Source organism: Vidua chalybeata, chromosome 15 (genome assembly GCF_026979565.1).
Source record: "Vidua chalybeata isolate OUT-0048 chromosome 15, bVidCha1 merged haplotype, whole genome shotgun sequence".
NCBI classification, from domain to species: Eukaryota; Metazoa; Chordata; class Aves; order Passeriformes; family Viduidae; genus Vidua; species Vidua chalybeata.
The window spans coordinates 1,968,488-1,994,131 of NC_071544.1; the positions used below are offsets into that span (position 1 = coordinate 1,968,488).

The window sequence follows — 25,644 nt, forward strand, 5'->3', positions numbered from 1 at the left end:
CCGCACACACAATTCTCCCTACGGGGAGTGTGTGAGAGAGACTGAACCACATGAGAGAGGCGTTAGTCACGCTGCTTAATGCATGACTGGGAAGCTCTCGGAGGACAGTGGCATGCAAAATCCGACAGAATTCAGCCATCCCCACCAAAAAAAAAACAAGCCTTAATGAGAGAGAGGTTATAAAGCGCCGCAAATTTAAGCAACTGCTTGAACAAGCCTGTGCTCCCTGTGATTCCCACAGCCTGCTGGCCCCGTTCCACGGGAGGCAGCACCGCTTCGGGAATGGGCACGAAAGTCCAGCCTCTCCTCGCTCCCAGCGGCTGATTGCGTGGCTCGGAGCCACGGCTTACAAGTCTCTCCAAACCCTGCACTGAGCACACAAGTGCTAATCCCCCCTCCGTGCTCCCCCCAGCCCTGCTCCGACACCCGGAGCTAGAGCTACATCCCAGCAAGCAGCAAACAGCTCATCCCAGCTCCACGCGGAGATCAGGGGTCGTGTTAGCCGAGAAAACAGTCCCTGATGGTCAGTCCTGCGCCTAAGGCACGCATGGGCTGAATCCTGGGTATTCAGTAGCACGTCCTAGGATTTGCTCCAGCTCCGGCTGCCACTGCGGCTGCTCGGCGTTTCTGCAGGCTGGGCCCGAGCGCCGGGAGCCAGAGCACCCCGCGAGGAGGAACCCCACTGACCTGGCAACAGCGTCACCCCAAAATCATCCCTGAGGAGCTGAGCAGTGATGAAAAGCCGGCAAAGCCCAGAGCCCTCCCTCCTCTTGCTGCCTTCTCCACATCCCTTCCAAGTCTGGCAGCCAGCGAGGCAGAGACCTGTCAGAGCCTCCCTGGAGTGGCACCCCCATCCTCCCAGCCGTGGGTCCCCTATAGCCACTCCGGGCTCCTGTTCCCTCCCTCCCGGCTGGAGAGGGGCCCTGGGGGAAGTCAAAAATGTCGCGGGCCTGAAACACCCCGGCAGGGCCGCTGGGAGCCGGGCACAGCGGGAGCGGCTCTGCTCCGGGGATGCAGCCGGGAGGGTTGGGGGGACCTTGGGGAAGGGGGACAGGGTCCCCCCCGGCCTCGCAGCGCGCCGCGGGAGCCGCTGCTGCCGGCTGCGGCGTCTTGGAGGGAGGATGGAGGCCGGGCACCGCTGCCGGCCGCCGCGGCCGAGGCTCCCCGGTCGGTCCCCGCGGCGCTGCCCGGGCTGAGGCTCCGGCTGCCGCTGGCTCCGGCTGCGGACACGGAGGGGAGCGGAGCCCCCGCTCCCCCAGGCGGCTCCGCCAGCCCCGCGCACACGCACAGAGACACGCGCATACACACGGACACACGCACGCAGACACCCGTGACAAAACCACGGGAGCCGCTCTGCCGGCACCGGCTTCGCGCTCAGCCTCGCGTACCGGGAAACAGGGATCCTCCGCGGCGCAGGCACGCACAGCCCGCTGACACACTCGGAGCCCGCTGACACACTCGGAGCCCGCTGACACATTCGGAGCCCGCTGACACACTCGGAACCGGCTGACACACTCGGAGCCCGCTGACACACTCGGAGCCCGCTGACACACTCGGAGCCCGCTGACACACTCACCCGCACGCACACCCGGTCACACACACAGCTCCGCACACAGACACGCGCACCCCACTCGCGTCCCCGCACCCCGGTGTCACACGCACCCCACGCGGACACCCCGCCACGGCCCCCGGCGTGCGCCCCCGCCAACCCCTCGCTCCCCGCTCCGGCTCACGCACAGCCCCGCTCCCAGCCGGCTCCCGGCTCACCCACAACTTCTGCGGCTCCCACGCAGCCGCGCACCCCGCGGGCGCACACACCCGGGGCTGGACGAGCGACACACACCCAGGGCCACCCCCACGCGGAAAAATAAACACCCCGAAACAGGCGCGCACCCCCCGCCACAGCCGCCCTCCCGCAACCACCGCCCGCCCTGCGCTGCGCCGCGCTGTGCGGGGCTGGCCGCGCTCCGCTCCGCGCCGCACAACAAGTGGCAGCGCCGGGCGGGACCGGGGACAAGCGGGAGCCGCCCCGCTGGCCGCGGAGCCCCGCACAGCCCGGCGCGGAGCGGAGCGGAGGGATGCGGGATGCTCGGGAGCGGGATGCTCGCCAGCGCCGCTCCCGCCGCCGCCCGGCCCCGCGCTCCCGCACAGCGCCGAGCTCCGGCGCGGGGCATCCCGCACCCCTCCCGCGGCTCTGCCTGGCTGCGGGCCGGGGTCCCGGCCCCGCCGCAGCTCTTACTTGGATGGTGCCGGCGCTGCGCTCCGTGCCGAGCCCCTGCGCGCTGGTCCCGCGGCGTCTCCATCGCCTCCTTCCCGCCGGGACCGCGCTCCCCCCACCCCCCCGGCTCCTCTCGAGCGTTATCCACGGATGAAAACCAAATGGAAAAAAATACTGAAAAAAAAAAAAAAAGAAAAAAAAAGAAAAAAGGGAAAAAAAAAAGGGGGGGAGGGGGGAAAATATATAAATGTCCCGCGGGAACCGCCCCCCTCCCCGGGCCGGGGCTGCGGCTCCTCCGGCGGAGCGGCGGCTCAGGCTGGAGGCAGCCCCGGTGGGCAGCTCGGTCCGTGCCCGCCTCCGTCCCTCGGTGTGTGTGAGGATGTGCAGGGGAAGCGCAGCGCAGGCACGGCCCCTTCCCCCCCCCCGCCCGCCGCTGCCTCCGCCTCTCGCCGCCACCACCATGGGAGGTGGAGCTCCGGCTCCTTATCAGATCCCGAGCCCGGCCGGGCTGCCGGGACGAGCGGGCAGCGGCTGCCGGGCACAGCCGCCCGGCTCCGGGCTGCCGGCACCGCACCCAGCGCCGTGCCCGTGGAGAACGGGGGTCCCCGCGGCCCCCCGGGCCCCCTCACCACGGGGACCCCCACCGCTCCGCGCCCGCACACGTGCGGCTCGGGTGTCCCTTCTTGCTCCCCTCTCGGGGCTCTTAATCATTAATTGGATCATTTATTCTTCCAGCCGGCGCTTCACAGCCCCACAACCCCGCTGCACAGGGCCAGGGACCCGGGCCAGCGCAGCCGGGAGGGTCCCTCCGTGGGACCGAGCTCAGCGGGGGCTGCGCCCACCCCTCCCCGGCCCCCCAGCCCAGCAGGGCTGCGGGCAGGGCCGCAGAGCTCCCCTGCTGGCTGCGGTGGTGGGGCTGGAGTGGCCGCTGTGCCCTGCCGTCACACCTCGGTGAATCACGGCTTTATTTAGTGCGGGGTGTCGGGGCGCAGCAGGCACGGAGCACCTGCGACTCCCAAAAGCACCCGCGAGCTCCCTGCGCCCTTGCGATGTTTTCACAAGCTGTTCTCCCTCAGCTGGCTCCTCACCCCGGCCCCTCGGCTGGCCAAGCGAAGTCCCCGGAGGCCTGGGGACCGCGTGTTCCAGGGCTGCCCCTTCCCTTGCTGCCTCCGCCGCCTCCGCGCTCCTGCAAGGAGCGGCCGCGCTCTCTGCCAGCAGCTAGAGCTGCAGCCCGACCTGCCAAAACCCTCAGCACCCTCCGAGGGTCGCGCAGCCCGTGGCGCTGCCCCTCACCCGCCTTCCGGGCCGGTTGCGGCGCGGATTTCTCGCCAGGATGCTGGAAAGTCCTTCCCGCTCCGCCGCAGCGAGGATGGGAGCGCGTCTCCCCGCTGAGCTACGCCAACCTGTTGCGCAGCGCCCTTCGCTGCACACATGCTCAGCTCGGCTGCATGACTGCACCATCTAGAGGCTGCGCCTGCCTGCTCGGAGCAGCTCGGCTCTATCTCACACTCTAAATCACCCCGTTTTCCCCCCAAAATTGCCGGGCTTTTCTCCCAAATCTCCCTGCTTTTCCCCGGCAACAAAGCAGGTTCAGGCCGTGGCAGGGCTGCGTCTCACTAGACAGGAAAAGGGGGCTGGCGAGTCATCCCTCAGGATGGAAAGCCCAGCTCTCCTCCCAGACTTTCTGCTCCTCCAGAGATGTCGGCTCCTCCGCGTCTGTGTGCAAGGCTTTTTTTCCGAGTGTCAATTCACATGAAGCCAATTTAGCAGAAGATGTGAATTGAGAAGCCAGGGAAGGTCACAGCCCACCTTTGGGGCAGGGAGAGGAGCTGTGGGGTTTGTCAGGCTGTGCCCTGCTGATCCAGCGTGAGCTGGGCAGGGAGAGGGAGTGAAATTCTCTGGAGACAAGGGGAGATTTGATGGATCAGTAACTGGCAGCCCTCCTTGGAGGGACGGAGAGCTGGAGCAAAGGGAGAAACCGAGAGTGACCCCGTGGATCCAAGGCTGCTCGTGGAGCAGGGACAGCAAACTTTAGAGATTGCTGGGGACCAAAGGTTTGCATTTCACAAGAGTCACGGGGCAGCCAAGGAGTCGATGGGCAGCGGCACAGGGAGTGCCGGGGAGCTGGGCACGTACGTGGATCACTGGGTGCCGCTGATTTGTGGGACACCCGTGACTGTCACCTCAGCATCTGCTCAGACATGTTTCTGAGGGACAGGTCCAGGCTCTAGGAATGCAGGGGAAAAGTGTCCTGGCATCAGGAACCACCTCTGTGCAGCCCAGGGGAGCAACCTGGCAGAGCAGTGCCAGCAGCACCCATGGCCTGGGGAGCTGGGGGGACACCATGCCCAGGCCCCTGCTGGTTTGGCATCCCAGGGCTGCCTCATCCGTCTCTGCCTTCCTCCTCCACCCCACTGCCTTTGAAAGCCTCTCCCACAGTGCTCCTTGCCCTCTGACAAACAGGAAGCTTGCCATTCCCTGTACTTCCTTCTCCGGGGAGTTATTGTAGAATCCCAGAATGGTTTGGGTTGGAAAGGAGCTCAAGGACCATCTCATTCCACCCTTGTCTGGCAGGGACACCTTGCACTATCCCATGGTGCTCCAAGCCCCGTCCAAACCTGCCCTAAACACTTCCAGGGATGAAGCATCCACAGCTTCTCTGGGCAACCTGTGTCTCACCACCCTAACAGGGAAGAATTCCATCCTGTACACGTACCAGCTCCAGATGAGTCACCCATCCTCACCTTGTCTTCACCATTCCCAGAAAGCAGAGCCAGTCTGAGCAACAAGAAGCCCTCAGGCAGCAGCTCTGTCTGCAGAGTTATTCCGTGAGCCCCTCCAGGGCTGGCAGTGCCACCGCCCCCAGAGCTGCTGCTGGAGGCTCTGGCTTGCCCCGAGCTCCAGGTCCCCCGTGCTGGGCTGCTCCAGGTACCCCGTGCTGGGCCGCCCTGGCATCACACAGAGGCAGCTGCTTCGTGGTGCCGGTGGGGCCTTGTCAGAAGAACAAAGCCTGCGAGGGAAGAGCATCCAGCTAAATCTCTGGGAAAGCGAGAAGAAAGGGAAACACGGAGAGCAAATGAACCTTACAAGAGAATAAATACCCCCTCCCCAACACACACACGCAGCAACCTGGCTGCCGTCTGCTGCAAGGAGTTCAAAGGCTCCTCTGTTCTCTCTCTCATCAGCTCTGGGCTCCGCAGGAGAAGCAGCAGCTCGGATTTGGGCAGCAAATGCTAATAACACAGATGTTCTGACAATCCGCTTGTTTCTACAATTAAAAACAAAAAGATCCTCAAAACCCAAATGCGAGGAAATGAGCACATTAAAGAACTTCTCCTCCGCTCGCCTCCTGCGTCACCGAGGGCTGCAGGTTTGCGGGGGAAGGAGCTGGGTGGGTGCAGCCCCATCCGGAGCGTCGGTGGGATGCGGTGGGAGCAGCGCATCCCTCGGACCGCGGCGATGCTCCGGCCACGGGCCGCGGGCAGCCAGGCCCGGCTGGGAGCCTCGGAGGAGCCGCAGGGCTCCGATGTTCGCCGCCTGTCTTGCCTGTGGGATGCTCGCTGCCAAATTATTGGGAGATTGTTTTTATTACTGTTTTAACTCTTTTTTTAACCTTGTTTTTCTCTTGGCTGCTCTTTCACTCACTCATTAATTTTGGTATTTTTCTCACGGTATATAACCCCTGTCACGGCTGCCATGGCAACAGGAGGGAATGTGCTCAGCGCTAAAATATCCTCTCAAAAATAACAAAAATAAGACAACAGAGGCAGCTTCTGTGGGCTGCTGCAAATGCAGATCTGGCCTGGCTTTGTGGTGACGGAGGATGAAAGATCCTGCAGGCCGGGGAAGCCCCTGAGCCCTGGTCCTCCCACAGCGCTCGGCCCACCCCGCATCCCAGGGCACAGGGTTGGGAGCTCCTCCTGGGATGGACATTGGGGCTGAGCATCTCCAGTCTCCTCATCCAGCCCTGAAAGCTCTTCCCCATCCTCAGGACCACTGTCCCTTGTCCCTCAGGACCACATGAGCTCCACCACTGCCACACTGGAAGCTCCTCCAGGGATGGACATTGGGGCTGAGCATTACAGAAAGCTCCTCCCTTTCCTCAGGGAGCAGCATTCCCTGGATAATGAGGAGGAAAGGTGGGTCTAGGCTTGGAGAAAGTGGTGAGGGCATCGCTCAGGGGGGGTTGCTGGTGTCCCATGGGTTTCCTTCCACACGTGGATCCCTGGGACAAGACCCACCTGGTGTTGTGATGTCCCCAGGCTCGGGAGCTGCAGCCAGCGTTGGTGGCAGGGCCAGCAGGGTTGTCACCCAGACCTCTGTCTGCGTGTGACAGGATCACTGTCATCACTGTCAGGGCTGGGGGAGAGAGGCACTTGTGTTGATAGAGCACACTCGGATCTCTCCGAGGCATTTGACTTCCTTCCACCTGACATTTTGATTAAAACTTGCATTAGAAGGAATTAACAGGGCACAGATGAGATGGATTCAAACTGCTTCCCTGGCAGATCTCCGAGGGGGCTGCTAATGGGGAGAGAGCAGAAAGGAGCATTATTCCCACCTCCCTCCCCCGGGGCCCCGCGCTTCGTCCGCTGTATGAAACATTTTTATCAATGATGGAGATGAAGAGATGAAATCTTTGCTGGGAAAGCTGGAAAATGACACCCAGAGTGATGAGACAGAAAGGGAAGAGGATGTTTTCAGCTGGTTAAATGGTCAGGGGGTGTTTGACGGCAGATATCCGGAATATAGCTGGGACTGAAGTTTAGATTTGAAGCCCTCAGGCTGGATCTTGGAAAGCAGTGACTCTGGACGTGCCCATACAGGCTGGGGAGAGGAACCCTGGCTTTTAACCAGCAACCAAGCCAGCTTTAAGTTTAAGCCCTCCCAGGAATATCTGCCTGGTCCAGCAATGCAGATTTGTCTGTGAAAGAGTAATTAGGGACCATTGTGTACTGGTGTGTGGGGGCTGCAAATCAGTGAATAGCGCCCTGCTGGAGCTCTTTGTCTGGCACCCACACTGGGGATGTCAGGGGAACACCAGAGAGCTGGAATGAGCACCACAGACCCAGCCACAGGCTGGAAAAGCCAGGCCTAGGGTTTGATGCTGCTAAAACTCTGTTATCAGGTGATCTGAGCACCTGGCCTGTGTCCTCCCACATGGAAAACAGAGCAGGGGAACCCTTAAATCCCACAGCAAGGAGTAACAAGAGCAGGGCTGGAGATGAAGAGAGGCAGATTCAGCCTTGGATTGAAATCCAGCATCCAAGTGGTGAGAGCATTTGAAGGCTGGAGGAGCTTTTCGTGGGGAGATGACGGGCTCACAGCACTGCTGCAGCTTTTGTCACCAGATTAGATCTCACTTTTAAAAAGAAACCATTTAATCCTGGGAGCAGCTCTGAGGCTGAGGCGAGGACAGGCTGGGGTTAGTGACCTCCCTGGCCAGATCCTCCACCTCATCCCTTCCCTCCACAGGGAACAGAATGTCTGCAGTGCCCTGCAATTATTCAAGCACTGATTAATCAATCAATTCCCTGCTCCAGGGTTCAGGAAGGTTTCTCCAGTCCCCACCCATCCTCTGCAGCACCAGAGATCTCAAGAAGAAGCAGCAGAGCCCCAAAATGAAACCCTGGGGGCTGATGGAGCTTGGGTGCTCTGTGCCTGAGCTGATCCTGGCATTCAGACTGGAGAAGAGCTTCCCTGGCACTCCCAGGCTGCTGGAAACCCCTGGGGTGCTCCAACAGCTCCCCCAGGTCGGGAGCCATCCCCAAGGGGCGGCTCCTGCTGTTCCCAGCACCGTGCCCATGCCAGTGGTCTGGGCTGTTGTGGCCTCCCTCCCATCCCCTGCCTCTGGCACTCTTTATTCCCAAAACACTCAAATTCCTGCTCCTGGGCATAAGGAAGGAGTGAGTGGGGCTCTACACGAGGTGTGGGGTCACAGAGTCATGGAATCACAGCATGGTTTGGGTTGGAAGTGGCCTTCAAACTCATCTCAATCCAAAATGGGGATGTCACCCACTAAATCACATCATTCATGTCCCCTGGGCCCCTCAGCTGTCCCCATCCCAGGCTCCCCATGACCTGGCAGGGGCAGGTTTGGGAACAGGCACCCTGGCCAGGACTCTGGTGGTTCCTGTCCTGCTGCCGGAGCTGCTGAGGGTCTGCCAGAGCTGGGGGGAGGCGGGAGAGCAGCAGGAAGAGGGAAGCTCTCAGGAAGTGCAGCCCTGCGAGGAATGAGGCGAGTTTCTCACGTCCTGCCGCTCGCTGAGCTGGCCTCGCCTCCTCCGGGGATCTGCTATTCATTCCTCCTCCGAAGGAGAATTACACCCATTTCCTGCTTTTGTTAGGGTCCAACGGTCTCCTGCCTGACATCCCACCTCCAGCTGCTGCTGGGAGATCGTCCAGCCCTGGAGACAAGCAAGCAGGCACCGGGGAAGGGAGGTTTCCACATCCTCCCAACGGGAGCTGTCGGGGAGCCCTGACCTCCCTCCACAGGATCCTGCGGCCCAAGGGAGCAGGAGGAGACTCAGGGAGAGCAGACCTGCCCTGCCCTGCCCTGCCCGTGACTGGCACGGGGATGGGACACACAGAAACCTCTGCTCAGGCTGGGACTTGCCCGTGGAGTCTGGGCTGGGCAGGAGAGGAGAGGAGAGGAGAGGAGAGGAGAGGAGAGGAGAGGAGAGGAGAGGAGAGGAGAGGAGAGGAGAGGAGAGGAGAGGAGAGGAGAGGAGAGGAGAGGAGAGGAGAGGAGAGGAGAGGAGAGGAGAGGAGAGGAGAGGAGAGGAGAGGAGAGGAGAGGAGAGGAGAGGAGAGGAGAGGAGAGGAGAGGAGAGGAGAGGAGAGGAGAGGAGAGGAGAGGAGAGGAGAGGAGAGGAGAGGAGAGGAGAGGAGAGGAGAGGAGAGGAGAGGAGAGGAGAGGAGAGGAGAGGAGAGGAGAGGAGAGGAGAGGAGAGGAGAGGAGAGGAGAGGAGAGGAGAGAGGAGCAGCTCTGGGCATGGAGACAGGGAGAGGCTCATCCCCCATCCCTGGCGAGGAGGGACACACGACCAGCAGAGTTCTGTAGGGTTTAGGGACAGATGGGGACCATGGGAGGCTCCTGGGTGACAACAGCAGGTTGACTGTGGTGGGGACAGCAGAGCAGGGAGAGCTCAGGGTGAGCGTGGATCTGGCAGGAGATGGCAGGGACAGACTGAGGGCAGGGTTAGGGCATGGGGACAGCGGAGGAGACAAGGGGGACAGGGAGCCAAGGTGCCATGAGCACCAGCAGGGCAGGAACAGATCCCTGTGGTCATGGAGGGCAGGAACAGACAGCCCTGGCACTGGCATGGGGGAGAGCAGGGCAGCACGGGCTGGGAATGGGAATGTACTGGGGGCAGGCTCTGGGGGGAGGTCACTGTCCCTCTGGAGCTGGCACAGGGCAGGAGCATGGGGCCAGCCAGGGGCTGGGGTGGGAAGGGCAGCAGCAGCGATGGACCTGAGTGACCTCTGCAGGGCTGGGCTTGTGTTTGCTCCGAGGGGGTGATGCTGCCCCTTTATCTTCACTGTATTTGCTCTGCAATATCCTGGAGCCAACACTTTACAGGGCAAAATCCAGAGGCCCTGGGGTGAGGATGGAAGGGGAATGCAGGGCTAAACAAGTGGCAGACAAGCTGGGATCTGCAGGAAAGGCCAGCCAAGATCAGATACAGCCCTTCCCGAGGGAGAGAAGGAGCCTCAGAGGGATGGCTGGAGGTCTGCAGTGGGGGATCTTCTCTTGGGGCTCGGGCACAGTGGCAGTGCTGACCCTGGGATGCAGTGGTGGAATACTCGGGATGGGACATCACTCCCCGCTGTGCCCAGGTGCCAGGGCGATGGCACAGAGCTCACAGCACGTCCTGCTTCCCCTGTGCCTGAGCATCACCACCCCAGGCTGGCACCCAGCGTGGGCCTTCACTCCTGAGGGGGACAAAGTCCATGTGGCCCCAGAGACAGAAGCGTTGCTGGGTGCCACGCAGGCCAGCGTGCCCTGCCCAGAGCAGGAAGGCCGTGGAAGCAGGGAAAGGTGGCAGGGCTGAGCAGGGAGGGGGTGAGGGAGCTTTGGGGAAGGATCCTGAGGAACTGGGAGCAAGCAGGGAGAGCAGACTTTGCCCATCCTGGTAAACAAACAGCGTGGATCACTCCAAAGCAATCCCTGACTCCAGCATCCCTAACAGACACAACCTGCAGGACCCTGAACTTTTGTGTATTTATTTTGGGACAAAAGCATTGAAGGGAAAATATCAAACAACAAATAATCTCCATGCACACCGGCCTGCCAGGCATTCTCTGCTGCCCAGGGCAGGCTGGCAGCTACAGCCTGTGCTGCTGAGTGCCACATCACATGCCCACATCTGCCTGTCGCCAGGCCACTGCAAGGTTGGCCCCTCCACGTCCACCCCTTGTCCAGCGCCTCAGATCAGGCTGGCCTGGTGGGTTCCTCCAGAGGGGCAGTTTTTCTCCAGGCTCATTTGCTGCACTGGCCCTTGAATTCCTTTTTGCCTCGCAAAGGGGCCCTGTGGGTCCTGGGCCCTGGAGGATTTGAGCAGCCCCTCGCAGTGCAGGGTGTGCTTTGAACATCTCCAGCATCTCCACATAATCCTCTCTCCCGTCCCTTTGCTGGCTGCCTTTCATGGCACACAATTCCCAGCGTGGAGCCAGGTAGGAATGAGCCAGAACAGCCTGCTGTTGGTGGGCTCTGCACGAGGGGCAGCTTCCAGCCTGGAGGGCGGCTCCTGTGGCCAAAGTGGCCAGGCCAGGGCACCCCCAGGCCACTGCCCAGTGCTCCCCAGCAGCCCGGTGTCCCCAGGAGCTGCAGCTCAGCAGTGATTGCTGGTGCTCGCAAGCAGCCTCGTTTCATCTCCAGAGGAAACTCTTCAAAGCCACCCAAGCACTTTGATTTCAGAAAGGTTTTCATTCCTGTGAAGATAAGAAAAGCTCCCTTGGCACGGTGCAAGGGCCCCCAGGAGGGACTGCAGCCCACATGCCTGGGAGCCTGGCAGCCACGGGCTGAGAGAGCTGAGCAGGCAAACGAGTCCGTGGCCACCAGCAGCATCCCTGGTGGCCTGGCACAGGACAGGAGCTGGCCCTGCTGCCACAGGACTGAGCCCTGCCCTCTGCCAGGGTCAGGGATGTGCTGGAGTGACCTGGAGAGAGGCTGTCTGACATCTGGGGAATGGGCTGGGCACCTCCAGGCACTCGGGACAGGGAGGTGCCTCCTTCCAGCATTGCTGGCACGGCCTCTCGCAGGGACGATGGGTTGGTGGCCCGGATGCTGCTCCCAGCTCCGGGCTCTGCTGCCCAGCAGCTTGGCTGGAAACAGGTGGAATGTGTCTGTGTTCCTCAGTGAAATGAGGAAGCACCAGAGGAATGGACTGGGAGCAGGGGGGTTTGGGGCTAAGAGCCACGCAGGGGCTGCAGAGGGCATGGAGCAGGCTCTTGGGACAGTCTGGGAATGATGGGGACAGTCTCACCATGGGGGGGATGTTCTTCCTGCCACCCCAGAGCCTGGCCCTGACCCTTCAACCTCATTCTGGCTCAGAGCCATCAAGGCTTCAACCACAAAAGAGACTTTGAGCTGCAGGATGTGGAGGTCAAGAAGCAGAAGCCCTTTTAGTGTCTGGGTCTTCTCCACAGCAAGGAGTAAAAACGAATGAGACAATTTGGAGGGGAGATTTGGGTGATGAGATCCCATTGTCACGGGATAACGAGATCCCTGAGCCACCTCAGCTTGAGCTCCCTGGCAAAACCACCATGAGCTGACCCAAAAGCCTTCAGGAAATCACGACTGAGCGTGGAGATGGCACAGGGAGGGTCACAGGGAGCTGCAGCCTTGGGGAGGAGCTGCAGGGAAGTGAACCCATGGTGTCCCCATCCAGCAAATCCCACTGAGCTGAGCCCGATGTGGAGCCAAGGAGGGAAGTGCCACCAGGGTTAGGGAGGGCTGTGCCAGGCACACCAATGGAGGGGCAGAGGAGCAGAGGAAGGAAAATCACCAGAAAGTGTTGGCCTGGCTCACAGCGAGACGTTTGGAGTGAACCCGGTCCCAATTTTGCTCACAAAATGAAAGCTCTTGGCCTGATTGCAGCAGCACCACTCAGACCTGGAGAGGGCTGAGAGCACATCCAAGGGCACTGTGGAGTGGGCAGGGAGCTGCTCAGCCCCTCTGCAGCGTGAGGAGGGTGAAGGGGCAGCGCTGGTGTCACCAGGGTGCCCGGTGACAGGAGGTGGGGGCACAGCCAGCACCAGACTGCAGAAATCCAGGGCAGAAGGAGATCTGGGCCCCCTTCCTGCTCGCCTGCCCCATGCAGGGGCCGCCCCACAGCCCACGCTGGGCTGCTCCAGGTGGCAGCTCTCGGCCTGTGTACGACACCCACGGTGTCACCTCACAGAGATGTGGGATGGGGCAGCTGCAGAAAGCCAAGGAGGGGTGGGGAGGACACAGCAACTGTGCCCCCATTGCTGCTGTGCCACCACCACTGCTGTGCCACCACCGCTGTCAGCCCTGCGGGGACACCAGCATCACAGCCATGGTGATGGTCGGGGTGTCCCTCACCTCCCGCTCCCTCCTGGGGGTGCCAGGGGGTGCCAGGGGGTGTGGGTGCCTCACCGAGCACCAAGAAGCTCCCGAGTGTTTTTTTAGGTGGGTGAAGGGGCAGCCCCCAAGCTGGGAACCTCCTGATCCTCCTCCCTGCCCTACTTTGGCTCTGTGTGACCCCACAGCTGCCCCGGGAGGCACCGGCCAGGCCCAGCTCAAAGCAGGGCCGGTGACATCGGGGACTCCCTGTGATCTGAGGATCACATTGGAGCAGGAGAGGGCAGGGTTGGCAGGAATGAACTGGAGACATGCTGGGGCTGATGGAAGGAGCACGGCAGAGCCTGGGAGACCTGGCCTACTTTTCCAACAGTGAAGAGCCAGGGCTGGGGTCCCTCCTGATTTCCCTTCTCAGGCCCCTGGGCTGATGCTGAGGGAGCTGCAGTGGGGACTCCCAGCCCGCAGTCCCGGAGGTGCCCGCTGCCAAGGCTCCCGAGGAAGGTGCACGAACGCCCCGGGGCAGCAGGCAGGCAGAGGAAGCCCTGGAGGGAGGCGCTTGCTCTCCTTTCTGCCGAGAACAGCCTGGGGCAGAAACGCTCCCCTGTGCCCCTGGCTGCCCAGCCCCCACTCCAAACAACGGGGAGCTCCGAAGGCACACAAAGAGGGGCACCCCGAGCATCAGGATGATCCCAAAGGTGCTTTTCAGGGAGCTTTGTCACCACAAATCTTACAGAAATGTCTTTCTCAGCTGGTTTTGTTTGGTGTTTTTTTCCAGCCTGAGTCAGGTATTTAAAACCCTGTGGACCTTTCCGTGCCACTCCACCTCTTCAGGAAAGTGGGAGGGGAGGAAGGGATACAGAGGATCCCATAATTGAGTTTTGGTTTGCAATCCTGTTGTTAGCAGGGTAAAAATAAACCCCAGAGCAGCAGCCGCGGGAGGCAGCGCCCCCAGCCCTGCAGGGACACCCTGGTGCCTCAGGGGACTGCCAGGCCCTTGGGCACTGCAGGGTTGGGTTTCATTTCCTTCTCTTTCAGCCAGGTTTTCTGAGGCAATGAGGTGATTTTAGCTCCTGGCTGATGTCACCGATGTGAGGGAGCTCTGCAGGATTTAGATCCCAGAATAAGAGAATTGTTTAGGTTGGAAAAACCTCCAAGGTCATCAAGTCCAACAGCACCACCGTGTTCACTGTGAAATCATGTCCCCAGGTGCCACGACTGCACATTTTTTGGAGCCATGGAATCACAGAATCAAGGGTTGGAAAGGGTCTTTAACACCACCTTATTCCAACCCTCTTGGCAGACAACTTCTCCTAGACTTGGTCACTCCAAGCCCTGTCCAGCGTGGCTTTGAACACTTCCAGGGACTCACTTCAATTTGAGGCATCCCCAGATTGGTGGCTGGATATGGGGAGGTGCAAAAGGTGCCCTGAAGGAGGAAAAGACACACCAAGAGCAAACAACAACCTCTGGCAGCATCTTCCTGGCACTGCAGCCCCCTGAGCTGGTGAGCAGCAGCTCTCAGGGTGGGTCCCAGCAGCTTGGCAGAGCCTAAACCCCTCTAAAACTGGGTCGTGCTGGCCCTGAACTCTGTTGGTAGTGACCTGCAACCCTCAGGGTGGGTTTGAGGAGCTTGGTAGAGCCTAAACCCATCTAAAACTGGGTCCTGCTCTCCCTGAGCTCTGCTGGGAGGGACCCGCAGCTCTCAGGATGTGTTTGAGGAGCTTGGCAGAGCCTAAACCCATCTAAAACTGGGTCCTGCTAGCCTTGAGCCTTCTGAGCTCTGCTGGGTGGGACCTGCAGCTCTCACGGTGGGTTCCAGCAGCTTGGCAGAGCCTAAACCCATCTAAAACTGGGCCCTGCTGGCCCTGAGCCCTGCTCACAGCTCTCCTTGCTGCCAAGCCCTCCATCCCAGCCCCAAAATGTGCCTGCTGATGCACGGGCATGGCTCGTGTGTCCATGGGGGGAAGCAGCCCCAGGAATAACCCAGCCTGGAAGCCAGGAGCTCGTGTGCTCGTTTGAAGTGCTGGATACGGCAGCTCAGGAGCCCCTGCTCGCCAAGATTTCTAATTACGCTTCTGCATAATTGTTCCAAGCATTTGCTCGTGCTGAAGCAAAGCTTATTGGTTTGTGAGCCCGAGCACACCCCGGGGCCTGCTTTCAAATGTAGGCCCAGCCTTTACTGCCCCCGGTGCCACAGTTGGAGGATGTGAATTTGTGTCTTACTGCTGAGAGCTCCGTCACCAGGCTCGGGGCTCTTGGAGGGCTCCAGATGTGTCATCTGGGCCAGGGGATTTGCTGCCTTTGGTGCATTCCGGCCTCGTGGCTGTGAATCCTCCATCTCTGCCTTTGCTTCCCTGCCTGAGGAGGAGGATGGGTTTGGGAACATGGCTTCTGCTCCTGCATGAGGTTGTCCCAGGTTCTGGCCATGTATTCCCACATTTCCCCCTTTCCCCGTGCTCCCTGCACTCCGTGTGCTCCCAGCCACCTCTGCATCCCGATCTCCATGCCGTGTTTTGCCCCCTGCATTCTCTCCCCCTCTCTGTTGGCTCTCTGTGGGTTAATCCCTGATTTCTGCACAGCAATTGGCTCCCTGTCATGCATCTGCCATCGGAGCAATAGGAACCTTCCCTGTTTCTCTTCCCAGTATTCCCAAAGCTCTGCTAAGCAGGCTCGAGCCCTGTTCCCATCACATTCCAATACCTGCCATTCCCACAGGTCTGGGATTGAGCCATCTCCATGTCCTAGGAAATGCAGCACAGTGAGATTTGCTCTTGCTCTGACCCCAGGCACAGCTCCATGTCTCTGGTATTGCCTTGTGGAAGTCACAGCACCCCTGGGAGGCAGGATCAGAGCCAAACTTGGGGCAGGGACTGAGATTAAGTCCAGCTCTGGCTCCTGCCAGGCTTACAGGGCAGTTGGATGGGGCTTGGAGCATCCTGGTCTCCGCCTGTGCAGAGGCTTGGAATGAGAAGAACTTTCATTTCCAACCCAAACCAGTCCATGATTCCATGATTCCATGAGAACCTTTCTCATTTCCTCGAGCCTTTGTGGAGGGGTGGGAAGTGCTGAGCTCCAGTTTGCTCTGCCAGCAGGCAGGAATCCCTGCAGGGTGGAACACAGGAGCTTTCTCTGCCCTCCCAGATGGATTTAGGGAGCCATCCCTGGCAGTGACTGCATGGGGTCATACAGAAAATTGGGAATGTGTCTCCACCAAAGCCCCAGTGAGCCTTGGGAATGTGGTGCCAAAGCCACCCATCAAGTCTTTCATGTGTTGAACATTGGGAACGGGGACAAGTGACATCCAAATGGCTTCTTCCACAAACCCCATATCCTGGGGCTGCTGTCCCCTTGGGATGAAGGAAGGATTCCTCCTGTCAGAGCCGTGGAGGTTCCTGAGCAACCAGGAGGGAGCAGGTTTGGGCTCCAGGCAGCAGAACCTCCAGTGGGGCAGCAGCACAAGGGAGAAATGTGCCCCCAGCAACGACTTCCCCCTGCTCCAGGGGTGCTTCCCACTGCTTGATTGGTGATCCACTTATCCAGGCTGGAGCTCCCGCTGCTCCCCTCCATGGACAAAGCCCCTGGAGTGCCTCCAAAGCTGCTGATTTCCCCAGAGGAGCCCTGAGCACCTTGGCCAGGACACAGCTGCCCTTCAGCTGGGCATCTCCAGGCAGGATCTCTTCCAGGACAAGGCCAGCGCAGGTCCCTGGGAGCTTCCCGTGGTGCTGCCCAGGAAGGGGAGAAGGGAAGAACAGCAGCAGCAGCCCTGCGCAGTTATGCAGTAATATCCAAATCTGCTTACTGTCTGCCGCTGTGATTGAAGGAGTTTCTGTAATAATGTATTAGCTAAAGCTTCCAGATTATCCCAAAAACATCAGCTTTAACAAAGGGGTAATGCCTCTTTAATCCCCGCATGATCCCGGTTCCCAGTCTCTGCAGGACATTAATTCACGGCTAATACACAGACTCCGGGGCTGCTAACGTGGGCTGCAGCCCAGCGGGGCCGGCCGGCCGCTGCTTTGTTCCCCCTGCTCCTGGGAACGCCGGCATCTCCAGCCTGGCCCCGCTTCCTGGGCTCAGCTCCCGGGTTTGGCCGCTGCCGTTGGTCTGGGAGCAATATGGGATGTTCCTCCTGCCCTGCCCGCACCGTGGGACAGCCACAGGGGACCTTGTGGCTTTGCACAACTCCTGACAGGAGGGGACAGCCGAGGGGGTCAGGCTCTGCTCCCAGGGAGCAGGGACAGGAGGAGAGGGAACGGCCTCAGGCTGGGCCAGGGCAGGCTCAGGATGGATTTTGGAGAAATTTCTTACTGGAAGAAACATGCCTCACTGGATACTGGATGTGGGATGTGTTCCTCACCCCCACGTCCCTGGAAGAGGTGTAAAGGACACCCTGGAGAAGGTTGCCCAGAGAAGCTGTGGCTGTTTCATCCCTGCAAGTGTCCAAGGCCAGGCTAGACAGGGCTTGGAGCAACCTGGGATAGTGGAAGGTGTCCCTGCTCATGGCAGGGGTGGAACAAGATGATCCTTAAGGTTTTTTCCAACTCAACCCATTTTGTGAGTCTGGGATTTGAAAATCAGCTGTGGTTCTGTTGCACTTGGCCAACAACTTCCTGGTGGGAAATGCCATGGCCAGGGGTGAAGAGACCTCCAGGATCCCAGCAGGGCTCCACCCCGCACCCATCCCTTGCACCAGAGCAGCTGTCCTGGTGAGAACACATGGAGCTGGGCCAGGGCAGGGCCAGGCTGGATTTTGGAGAAGTTTCTTCCCCCAGAGGTGCTGGCACTGCCCAGGCTCCCCAGGGAATGGGCACAGCCCCGAGGCTGCCAGAGCTCCAGGAGCCTTTGGACACCAGGGATGCACAGGGTGGGGTTGCTGGGGGGTCTGTGCAGGATTTTAGTGATCTTGGGGTCACTTCCAGCTCAGGACTCTGTGGGGTTTGGAAAAGGACACATCAGGCTCCTGAGAGCTCAGCAAAGGCAGCACTGCAGAGCCAAATCCCAGGGCTGTGTGCAGACAAACTGGGAAACAGGACAGGAGCTGGATGAACGAACAGCAGATGGGGACCAGGCCATGCCTGTCCCCTTCAGCAGAACCTCAAGAGCCACTTTGTCCCTCTGACAGGTTGTGTGAATTGCTGTTGTCACCCTGGCTTGCTGCAGCTGAGCCTCCCCTCCCAATGTCCCCAGCTCAGCCGTGCACAGGGTGAGGATGGACCAAGGAGAGATCCCTTGAGGAACAGCCTCTCTTTTTGCTCCTTCTGCACCCCATTCTCATCTCCCCCAGGCCCAATTCCACAAGCAGAAGGAGCTGGAACTGGAACTGATGATCATGGTCTGAAATCTGCCGTGTCAATGAGATTTTGGCCTGCAAAACTCTGCTGGCAACCTCTGATTGATTTCAGCCAGCTCTGCAGAAACCTTCTTGTCTCTGTGGCCCTGAAGGAATTCCCTCCATCCTGCTTGGGGTGGGCACATGGAAATATTTGATGGTGGAAGGGAACCCTGGAGTTTTGAGTTCCCCTCCCACTGCCCATCCCCATCCCTGGGACGAGGCCAAGGGGTACAAAGCACAAAACAAAAAGCTGAGAACAGCCCCAGCAGGGCAGAGAAGGCCTCAGAGGTGCTGGCTCCCACACGGGTGGGATCCCTGACCAGCCAGCAGAGCTTTCATCCCGCTGGCTGTTCCCTCACAAAGCCAACACATCCACAGGTCTGGAGTCTTATCTCAGAGCTACCTGAGGATGTCACAAATTGTCATTTGGAGGTGTCTGTCCTCCCCACGGCCTGTAAAGGGCCGAGTGATCGTGGGCTCCACAGGGAGGCAGTTTGAGCTGCGAGGAGCTCGTCCCACCCCATCTGCCGAGGCCAGTTGCCATGTGGGCGAGGGCCTGAGCACAGCGCAGCCACAACCTTTGGGCTGCCTTTTCTCAGCTTCCTCTTTTGATGTGGAAATCGGCAGCTCCCTCAAAGAGCTGCTCCATGGCTGACTGCAGCAGCAGGTGCCTTTTGCAGAGGCTCCTCTCTCCTCTCTCCCGTCACCTCGCTGGTCTCCACGGTTACGGCGTGGGCTCGGGGAGGTTCCTCTGCCTGCTCGTCCCTCACCTGTGGGGCATCACTGCAGCCCCGTGCCAGTCCTGCCCTTGGGCCACCACAATGCCATGGACGCTCCAGGCTGGGGCAGAGTGACTGGGAATTGTCCAGTGGGAAAGGCCTGGGGGTGCCGGTGACAGCAGCTGGACACGAGCCCAGGGGTGCCCAAGGAGGCCGTGGGCACCTGGCCTGGATCAAAACCAGTGTGGCAGCAGGAGCATGGCAGGGCCTGTCCCCTGTGCTGGCACTGCTGGGGGACCTCGAGGGCTGTGCCCAGTTCTGGCCCCTCATGGCCAGAGAGCCCTGGAGGGGCTGGAGCGTGTCCAGGGCAGGGAACGGAGCTGGGAAGGGGCTGGAGCCCCAGGAGAGGCTGAGGGAGCTGGGAAGGGGCTCAGCCTGGAGAAAAGGAGGCTCAGGGGGGACCTTGTGGCTCTGCACAACTCCTGACAGGAGGGGACAGCCGGGGGGGTCGGGCTCTGCTCCCAGGGAACAGGGACAGGAGGAGAGGGAACGGCCTCAGGCTGGGCCAGGGCAGGCTCAGGGTGGATATTCTGGAAAATTTCTTCACTGGAAGAGTGGTCAGGCACTGGAACAGGTGCCCAGGGAACTGGTGGAGTGAGACCATTCCTGCAGAGTTCAAAAACACGCAGGTGTGTCACCTGGGGACGTGGCTCAGTGGTGTCCTGGGCAGTGCAGGGGAACGGATGGACTGGAGGATCTTGGAGATCTTTTCCAACCTCGAAGATTCTGTGATTCTGTGACCTTCCCAGACTGCTCCTGGCACCTCACTGCAGCCCTGGGGACATCGGGCACCTGCCCTGGCCGTTCCCCCATTTGTGCCACCCTGCTGTGTGCCGAGGGCCACTGGAGGGGTTGGGGCAGGGACGGAGCTGCTGAGGGGACACACGCGGATCCACGTGGGACATTCCCACATGGGAATGTCACTTGGACACGCACAGGCCAAAGCACTCAGGTCTTCTTTAACCCTCAGCTCTTCCCAGGCGAGGTGAAGGCTCCTGGGTGGAGCCTCTGCTGCAGCGGGCAGTGAGGCACCAGGCAGGAGCGTTACTGGTTGTACTGGGAGCCTGGTGGAGCCGAAACCAGCCCTCCCACAGTGTCTGGGCTGCAGTGAGTCAGCCATGCTGGCTGCTCTCTGCCGTGTGCGCCTGCACAGGCCGCTGCTGCAGGTCCCTTCCCAGGGGCTTTTCCATGGCTGGGCATTCCCAGAGCCGTGTGTGACACAGAGGTGTGCAAGGGATGGGCCCTGCAGCACCCTGGCACAGTGGAGGTGTCCCTGCCCATGGAACTGGATGGGTTTAAGGTCCCTTCCAACCTAAACCATTCCGTGATTCCATGATGTTATCATGGGATGAGCCACAGAGGGTGTGGGGCAGCAATCCAGCGGGAATCCCTCCTGCTCAGCCCGGGGAAAAGTCACCAAGGTTCATTTTGGCAGCTGCTTCCCCAGCCCTGTTTTGTCCCCACGCTCCATCCCCACCGAGCAGTCTCCACAGCCGGGAATATCCAGGAATGCTGCCTCTGCTCTGGCTTCCCAAAGCCAGCCCCAGGAGCTGCAGCAGCAAGCCCGGCCTGGTGCCAGTGCTGGATTCTGGCTCTGCCATGCCACACCTTGGAATGCTCACAGGGAACCAGCCCCTGCAGGGACGTGGGAGCAGCATGGATGGATCCCAGGTGTGACACCCATGGAATGGATGAGGTGGAATCAGCACCTGCATCCCCAGCCTGTCCCCTGCACCCGGGGGACTCCACAATATTTCCAGTAAAATGTTGTCTTTGTCTTGTGCAGGAAGTATGGAATATGCCCTTTACTTTAATAAAGCTTTTTTTTTTTTTTTTTAACATAGAAATGCTTTGTTATTGTAGCTAAAAAATCTTAGAAAATTTCTGAAAAATCCTGTGGTTTTTTTACTGTACCTACTGAGAGTTGTTTACCAACTATTGCTTTGTTGGAAGTGTGATCTTTTTCTTTTCTTTTCATTTTTCCTCCTTGAGTTTCTGCCATGACTTGGGCAGACCTCTGTAATATTTTGTATGCCTTTCAAGCTGCGTAACTTAATATTTGGATAGTTGATAATTTGTTTTATTATGTAATTGATAAAATGGTGATGTGTATTAATGTTAGCTCAACCACGTATTTATACTGATTTGGGAATGTGTGGTTATAGTTCTGTGGGAGACATACTTTTGCCAGTGTTCACCAGCTTGTAAAATCTAGTGCAAGAGCTTAAAAAATAGAAATAAAGACTGAAATGCACTTTTAAAAAAAGATAGTAAGGTCCAGATAAGCTGGTAGCTCTCACATCATCACAATTATAACCACACAGTGCCAGCACAACATTCCTGCTCGAGCCCAGCCCATCCCGGGGCTGCATCCAGCAGGGCTCTGCCCATGCCAGGGAATGAGTGATCCTTGCAGGGAGGGTTCCGTGTGCCAGGGAGGCTCTGACAGCCTGAGGAGCTCTGGGAATGGCACCTGACAGGTTGGGTAGCATTTTCCTGCAGGGCATCGTTTCACAGCTACAAGGCGTTTGCTCCACGGGGATTTGTGTGCAGGCACGAGCAGCAGGACAGGCTGGGAATGCCAACAGCTGAGGCAGGGCACTGGCAGGAGAAAAAGTGGGTCCAGTTTGGGTGTGGGTGAGAGGGGAGAAGGAGGAGGCAGCTCCTGGGGGCAGGACACAGAAATGCTTCCACACAGAGCCTGAGCACAGCTTCCATGGGTTCACCTGTGCTGGCCAGGCCGGGTGAGGCCCTGAGCAACCTGGGCCAGTGGGTGGCATCCCACTGGAATGAGATGTTGGAACGAGATGGTTTTCAAGGTCTCTTCCAACACAAATCATTTCCTGATTCCATCATTTGTGACCCTGGAAGTTCACCTGTGCTTTACCTGCAGCTCATTGGGTCTCTTGCATTTCAGCCATGCAGCTTCCCCCTGACCTGGGCAGAGCCCTGGGCTCAGCATGAGGGGAGAAAACCCATGGGACCACCCCAACATCCAGGGATTTTGGGGTCAGGATGGTGCCCTGAGCCCGTGTGAGCTCTGTGCCTCCGCTCGTGCCGCCTGCCACCCAAACTCCAAATACTTCCACGACAAATAAATGCCACACACCGCCCACAGCCAGAGGAGGGGAGAGCTAAAAATACCCTCCTGTCATGACTGCCAGCAAAGCCCAGCGGGGCCACCTGCCAGCGGGGAGCCAGAGCCACCCGAGGAGCCGGGCACCCTCCGCGCGCTCGGGAACAGGAACAATCCCTGACCTGGCGCTGCTGGAACGGGCTCCTCGGAGCTGGGATGGGTGCCCAGGCAGCTCAGCCCAGCTGGCAGCTCCCCACGCTGCCTCCAGACACCGTGGGAGGCACAGATCCTGGGGAGACAGGCGAGGAAAACCCCGACGGAGGGTGACATCTTTCTCTGCCACCTCCCCAGGAGGCAGCGGAATTGCCAGACCAGGGGGAAAGGCATCAGCAAGGCCATGGAGCTGCTGGCACAGGACAGTGGGGTGGGGGACAGTGTTGGGGACAGGGGACATTGCTGGTGGGACAGGGGTGCTGAGGTGCTGCTGTGGGGTTGGAACAGGGACATCGGAGCAGCCTGTCCCGCTCTGGAGAGAGGGATGGGGATGGTGGGGAGCTGCTCCTGAGCCTCCATCACCCTGCACGAGCCATGGCCAGTTCTGGGTGCTAGTGGCACCTCCCAGGGTGGCCATCGGTGTCCTGGTCAAGCAGCAGGGCACAGGCAGCTGCCCTGTCCCCAGATGTCCTGCAGGCTCAGCTCTGATCAAAGTGCCCATAAGAGCAAGGTTTGCTCCCCCTTTGGAAGCTCCTGGGCTGCCAAGGATGGTCCATATGGACTGTGGCCAGCAGGAGCAGGGAGCTCATCCTTCCCCTGTACCCAGCACTGGTGAGGCCACACCTCGAGTGCTGTGCCCAGCTCTGGCCCCACAGTTTGGGAAGGATGTTGAGATGCTGGAGCGCGTCCAGAGGAGGCAACAAGGCTGGAGAGGGGCTGGGAACACAAACCCTGTGAGGAACAACTGAGGGAGCTGGGGGTGCTCAGCCTGGAGAAAAGGAGACTCAGGGTGACCTCAGCACTCTCCACAGCTCCTGAAAGGTGCCTGTGCTCAGCTGGGCTTGGGCTCTGTCTCCAGGAACTGACAGAACCAGAGGGCACAGCCTCAACTGCCCCAAGGGAAATTCAGGTTGGATATTAGGAAAAAGTTCTTCATGGCAAGAGTGATAAAGTTGTGGAATGGCTGCCCGGGGAGGTGGTGCAGTCACCATCCCTGGGTGTGTTTAACAAAGCCTGGATGTGGCTCTGGGTGCCAGGGTTGAGTTGAGGTGTTGGGGCTGGGTTGGACTCGATGATCTTGAAGGTCTCTTCCAATCCAGTCATTCTGTGGTTCTGTGAATCCTGAAATTCCCTGATCTCTGGGCAAGCAGTGCCTCAGGATCTGTGGGAAGTTGCTCCCTTCAACTCCCCTAGCTCAGGACAGACCCTGGGAGCTCGGGGACAGGATGTGATGGGGAGCAGGGGGGGCACAAGCTGCCTCTCATTCCCCAGAATGAAAACCTGAGATCCTGGAGGACACATCCCAGTGTAAAGAGCGTGAAACTAGAAAACATCTCGCAGCTCCCTGCCTGCCTGGCTCCGCAGAGATCTGCCCACTCAGGCCGAATCTGGAGCTGTGGAAAAGGAGCCAGAAGAGCTTTGTCTTTGTTCCAGCCCTTCAGAGATTTGAAACTTGACAACAACGCAGGAGAGATTTTCACCCTGTTTTTACAGATTATCAGTGCATGAAAACGGTGCCGCACTCCATGCCAGAGCCATGGAGCAAACCTGCTCCCAGTGCCCAGGGAGAAAACTCCTCCCATCCCCACAGCCAGCAGCCCCCGAGCTGTGTGTGTGTTCTGTCAGCACCAGAGCAGCCACAGCCCCCTGCAGCACCCACAGCTGCACCCACAGCCCCCTGCAGCACCCACAGCTGCACCCACAGCCCCCTGCAGCACCCACAGCTGCACCCACAGCCCCCTGCAGCAGCACCCCTTGAGCAGGGCCCACCCCCCTGCAGGGCTGCCTGCAGCTCTGGGGTCTCCAGAAGGACCTGGAGCTGCTGGAGCAAATCCAGAGAGGCCACGGAGCTGCTCCCAGGGCTGGAGCCCCTCTGCCCTGGAGCCAGGCTGGCAGAGCTGGGGGTGCTCACCTGGAGAGGAGAAGCTCCAGGGAGAGCTCAGAGACTTTCCAGGCCCTAAAGGGGCTCCAGGAGAGCTGGAGAGGGACTGGAGACAAGGGATGGAGGGACAGGACACAGGGAATGGCTCCCAGTGCCAGAGGGCAGGGATGGATGGGATATTGGGAATTAGGAATTGTTCCCTGCAGGGTGGGCAGGCCCTGGCACAGGGTGCCCAGAGCAGCTGTGGCTGCCCCTGGATCCCTGGCAGTGCCCAAGGCCAGGCTGGACACTGGGGCTTGGAGCAGCCTGGGACAGTGGGAGGTGTCCCTGCCATGGCAGGGGTGGAAGAAGATGAGATTTAAGGTCCTTTCCATCTGAACCATTCCCTGATTCCATGACCCAGAGCCCACCCAAAGCTGCAGAGGCTCTTGCTCAGGATGGCTTTGCTTGCGCTGCTCTGCACCCCAAATGTGACCCCTCTTTCCCCTTCCTCCATGGATTCAGGCTTTCCTGTCTTGATCCTGTGTTTGCCAAATCTGGGGGCCCCCACGAGCTCACCCCTCCCCCCCAGACTTCCCAGGGCAATCCCAGCTGGGAGGATCCCACATTCCCCACTGAGGAGGAATTTATCCAAAGGCAGAAAATCAAGGTAGGACCCCGAGCCCGTGGCAATCCTCAGGGCACAGGAAGCCTCTGCAGAGGAGCTGCATTGCACAGGACTGAGTCATCCACTCTTCTTGCTGCCTCATGTCGGATTTGATGGACATGAGGGGAAAAAAGGCAGGATTACGTTTTCTCTTCTTCCGCCAGCCACGATCCTGAAGTGTGGCAGGGTGGGGACCAGCCTGGCTCCTTCTGGGGTACAGCTCAACCCTGGAAAGCCTGGAAAGGTCTCCCCTGGCTGTGTGCAGGTTTCCCCAGGGGCAGGGAGCAGGTGAGATGCTTCCCGCCAGGATCTTTCCCGGGATCAGGGTGCCCGCGATCAGTGGGTGCCACACGGCAGGTTCTGAGCTGTTCCTTTGGCGTGTTTGTTCCAGCAGCCCGGGCTTGAATAGCCGGCCTTAGGAAAGGCTCTGATTCACCGAGTGGGCTCATTCGAGGGCACTTTCCTGTCCCTGCTCCACCCTCCGCGGTGCTGCCGGACTGGTTGTGCCGCTGCTGGAGCAGGACAAACACCCCCCGAGGCTCCTCCAGTGCCGGGGGCATTTCCAGCCCCACAGGCGGCCAGCTCACCCCACAGTGGCCAGGCAGCTCTGGCAGGTCCCCTCCACTCCTGAATCCACCCGGGATGCTCCCACTGGAGACTTCCCCAGTGGGTGTGGAGCCCTGCTGCTCCTGGCTGAGCCACCTTTCATCAGTGGGCTGGAAATAAATCCCCATCCTCGCTGCTGATATCCGCAGCTGACACACGAGCCTGGCAGGGCAGTAAATAGCGATGAGGAGCCAGCAGCCTTCAGCCCAGGCTGATCCAAGCATCCCTATTTCATCCCCCAGCTGAGAGCTCGAGCTGGGAACAAGCAGTGCTCGCTCTTCCTGCCAAACTGAGCCTGGGGTTCAGAGAAGAAATATGCAGGAGCAGTAGGAAGTGAGGTTTA

General features: G+C 59.7%; 1 protein-coding gene across 3 annotated transcripts in view; it reads right to left on the reverse strand.

The window, feature by feature from the left end:
* Positions 1–3,588, reverse strand: part of PCDH1 (protocadherin 1) — a 57,972-nt gene extending 54,384 nt beyond the window's left edge. For 2 of the 3 annotated variants that reach the window (XM_053956782.1, XM_053956784.1), the window contains exon 1: positions 2,240–2,566. In XM_053956782.1, coding sequence (XP_053812757.1) covers positions 2,240–2,303 — 64 coding nt within the window. In that variant the 5' untranslated portion in view covers positions 2,304–2,566. Of the gene's footprint in view, positions 1–2,239; positions 2,567–3,511 lie in introns of those variants that run through there. The other variant, XM_053956783.1, reaches the window with a different exon arrangement.
* Positions 3,589–25,644: the final 22,056 nt, after the last annotated feature.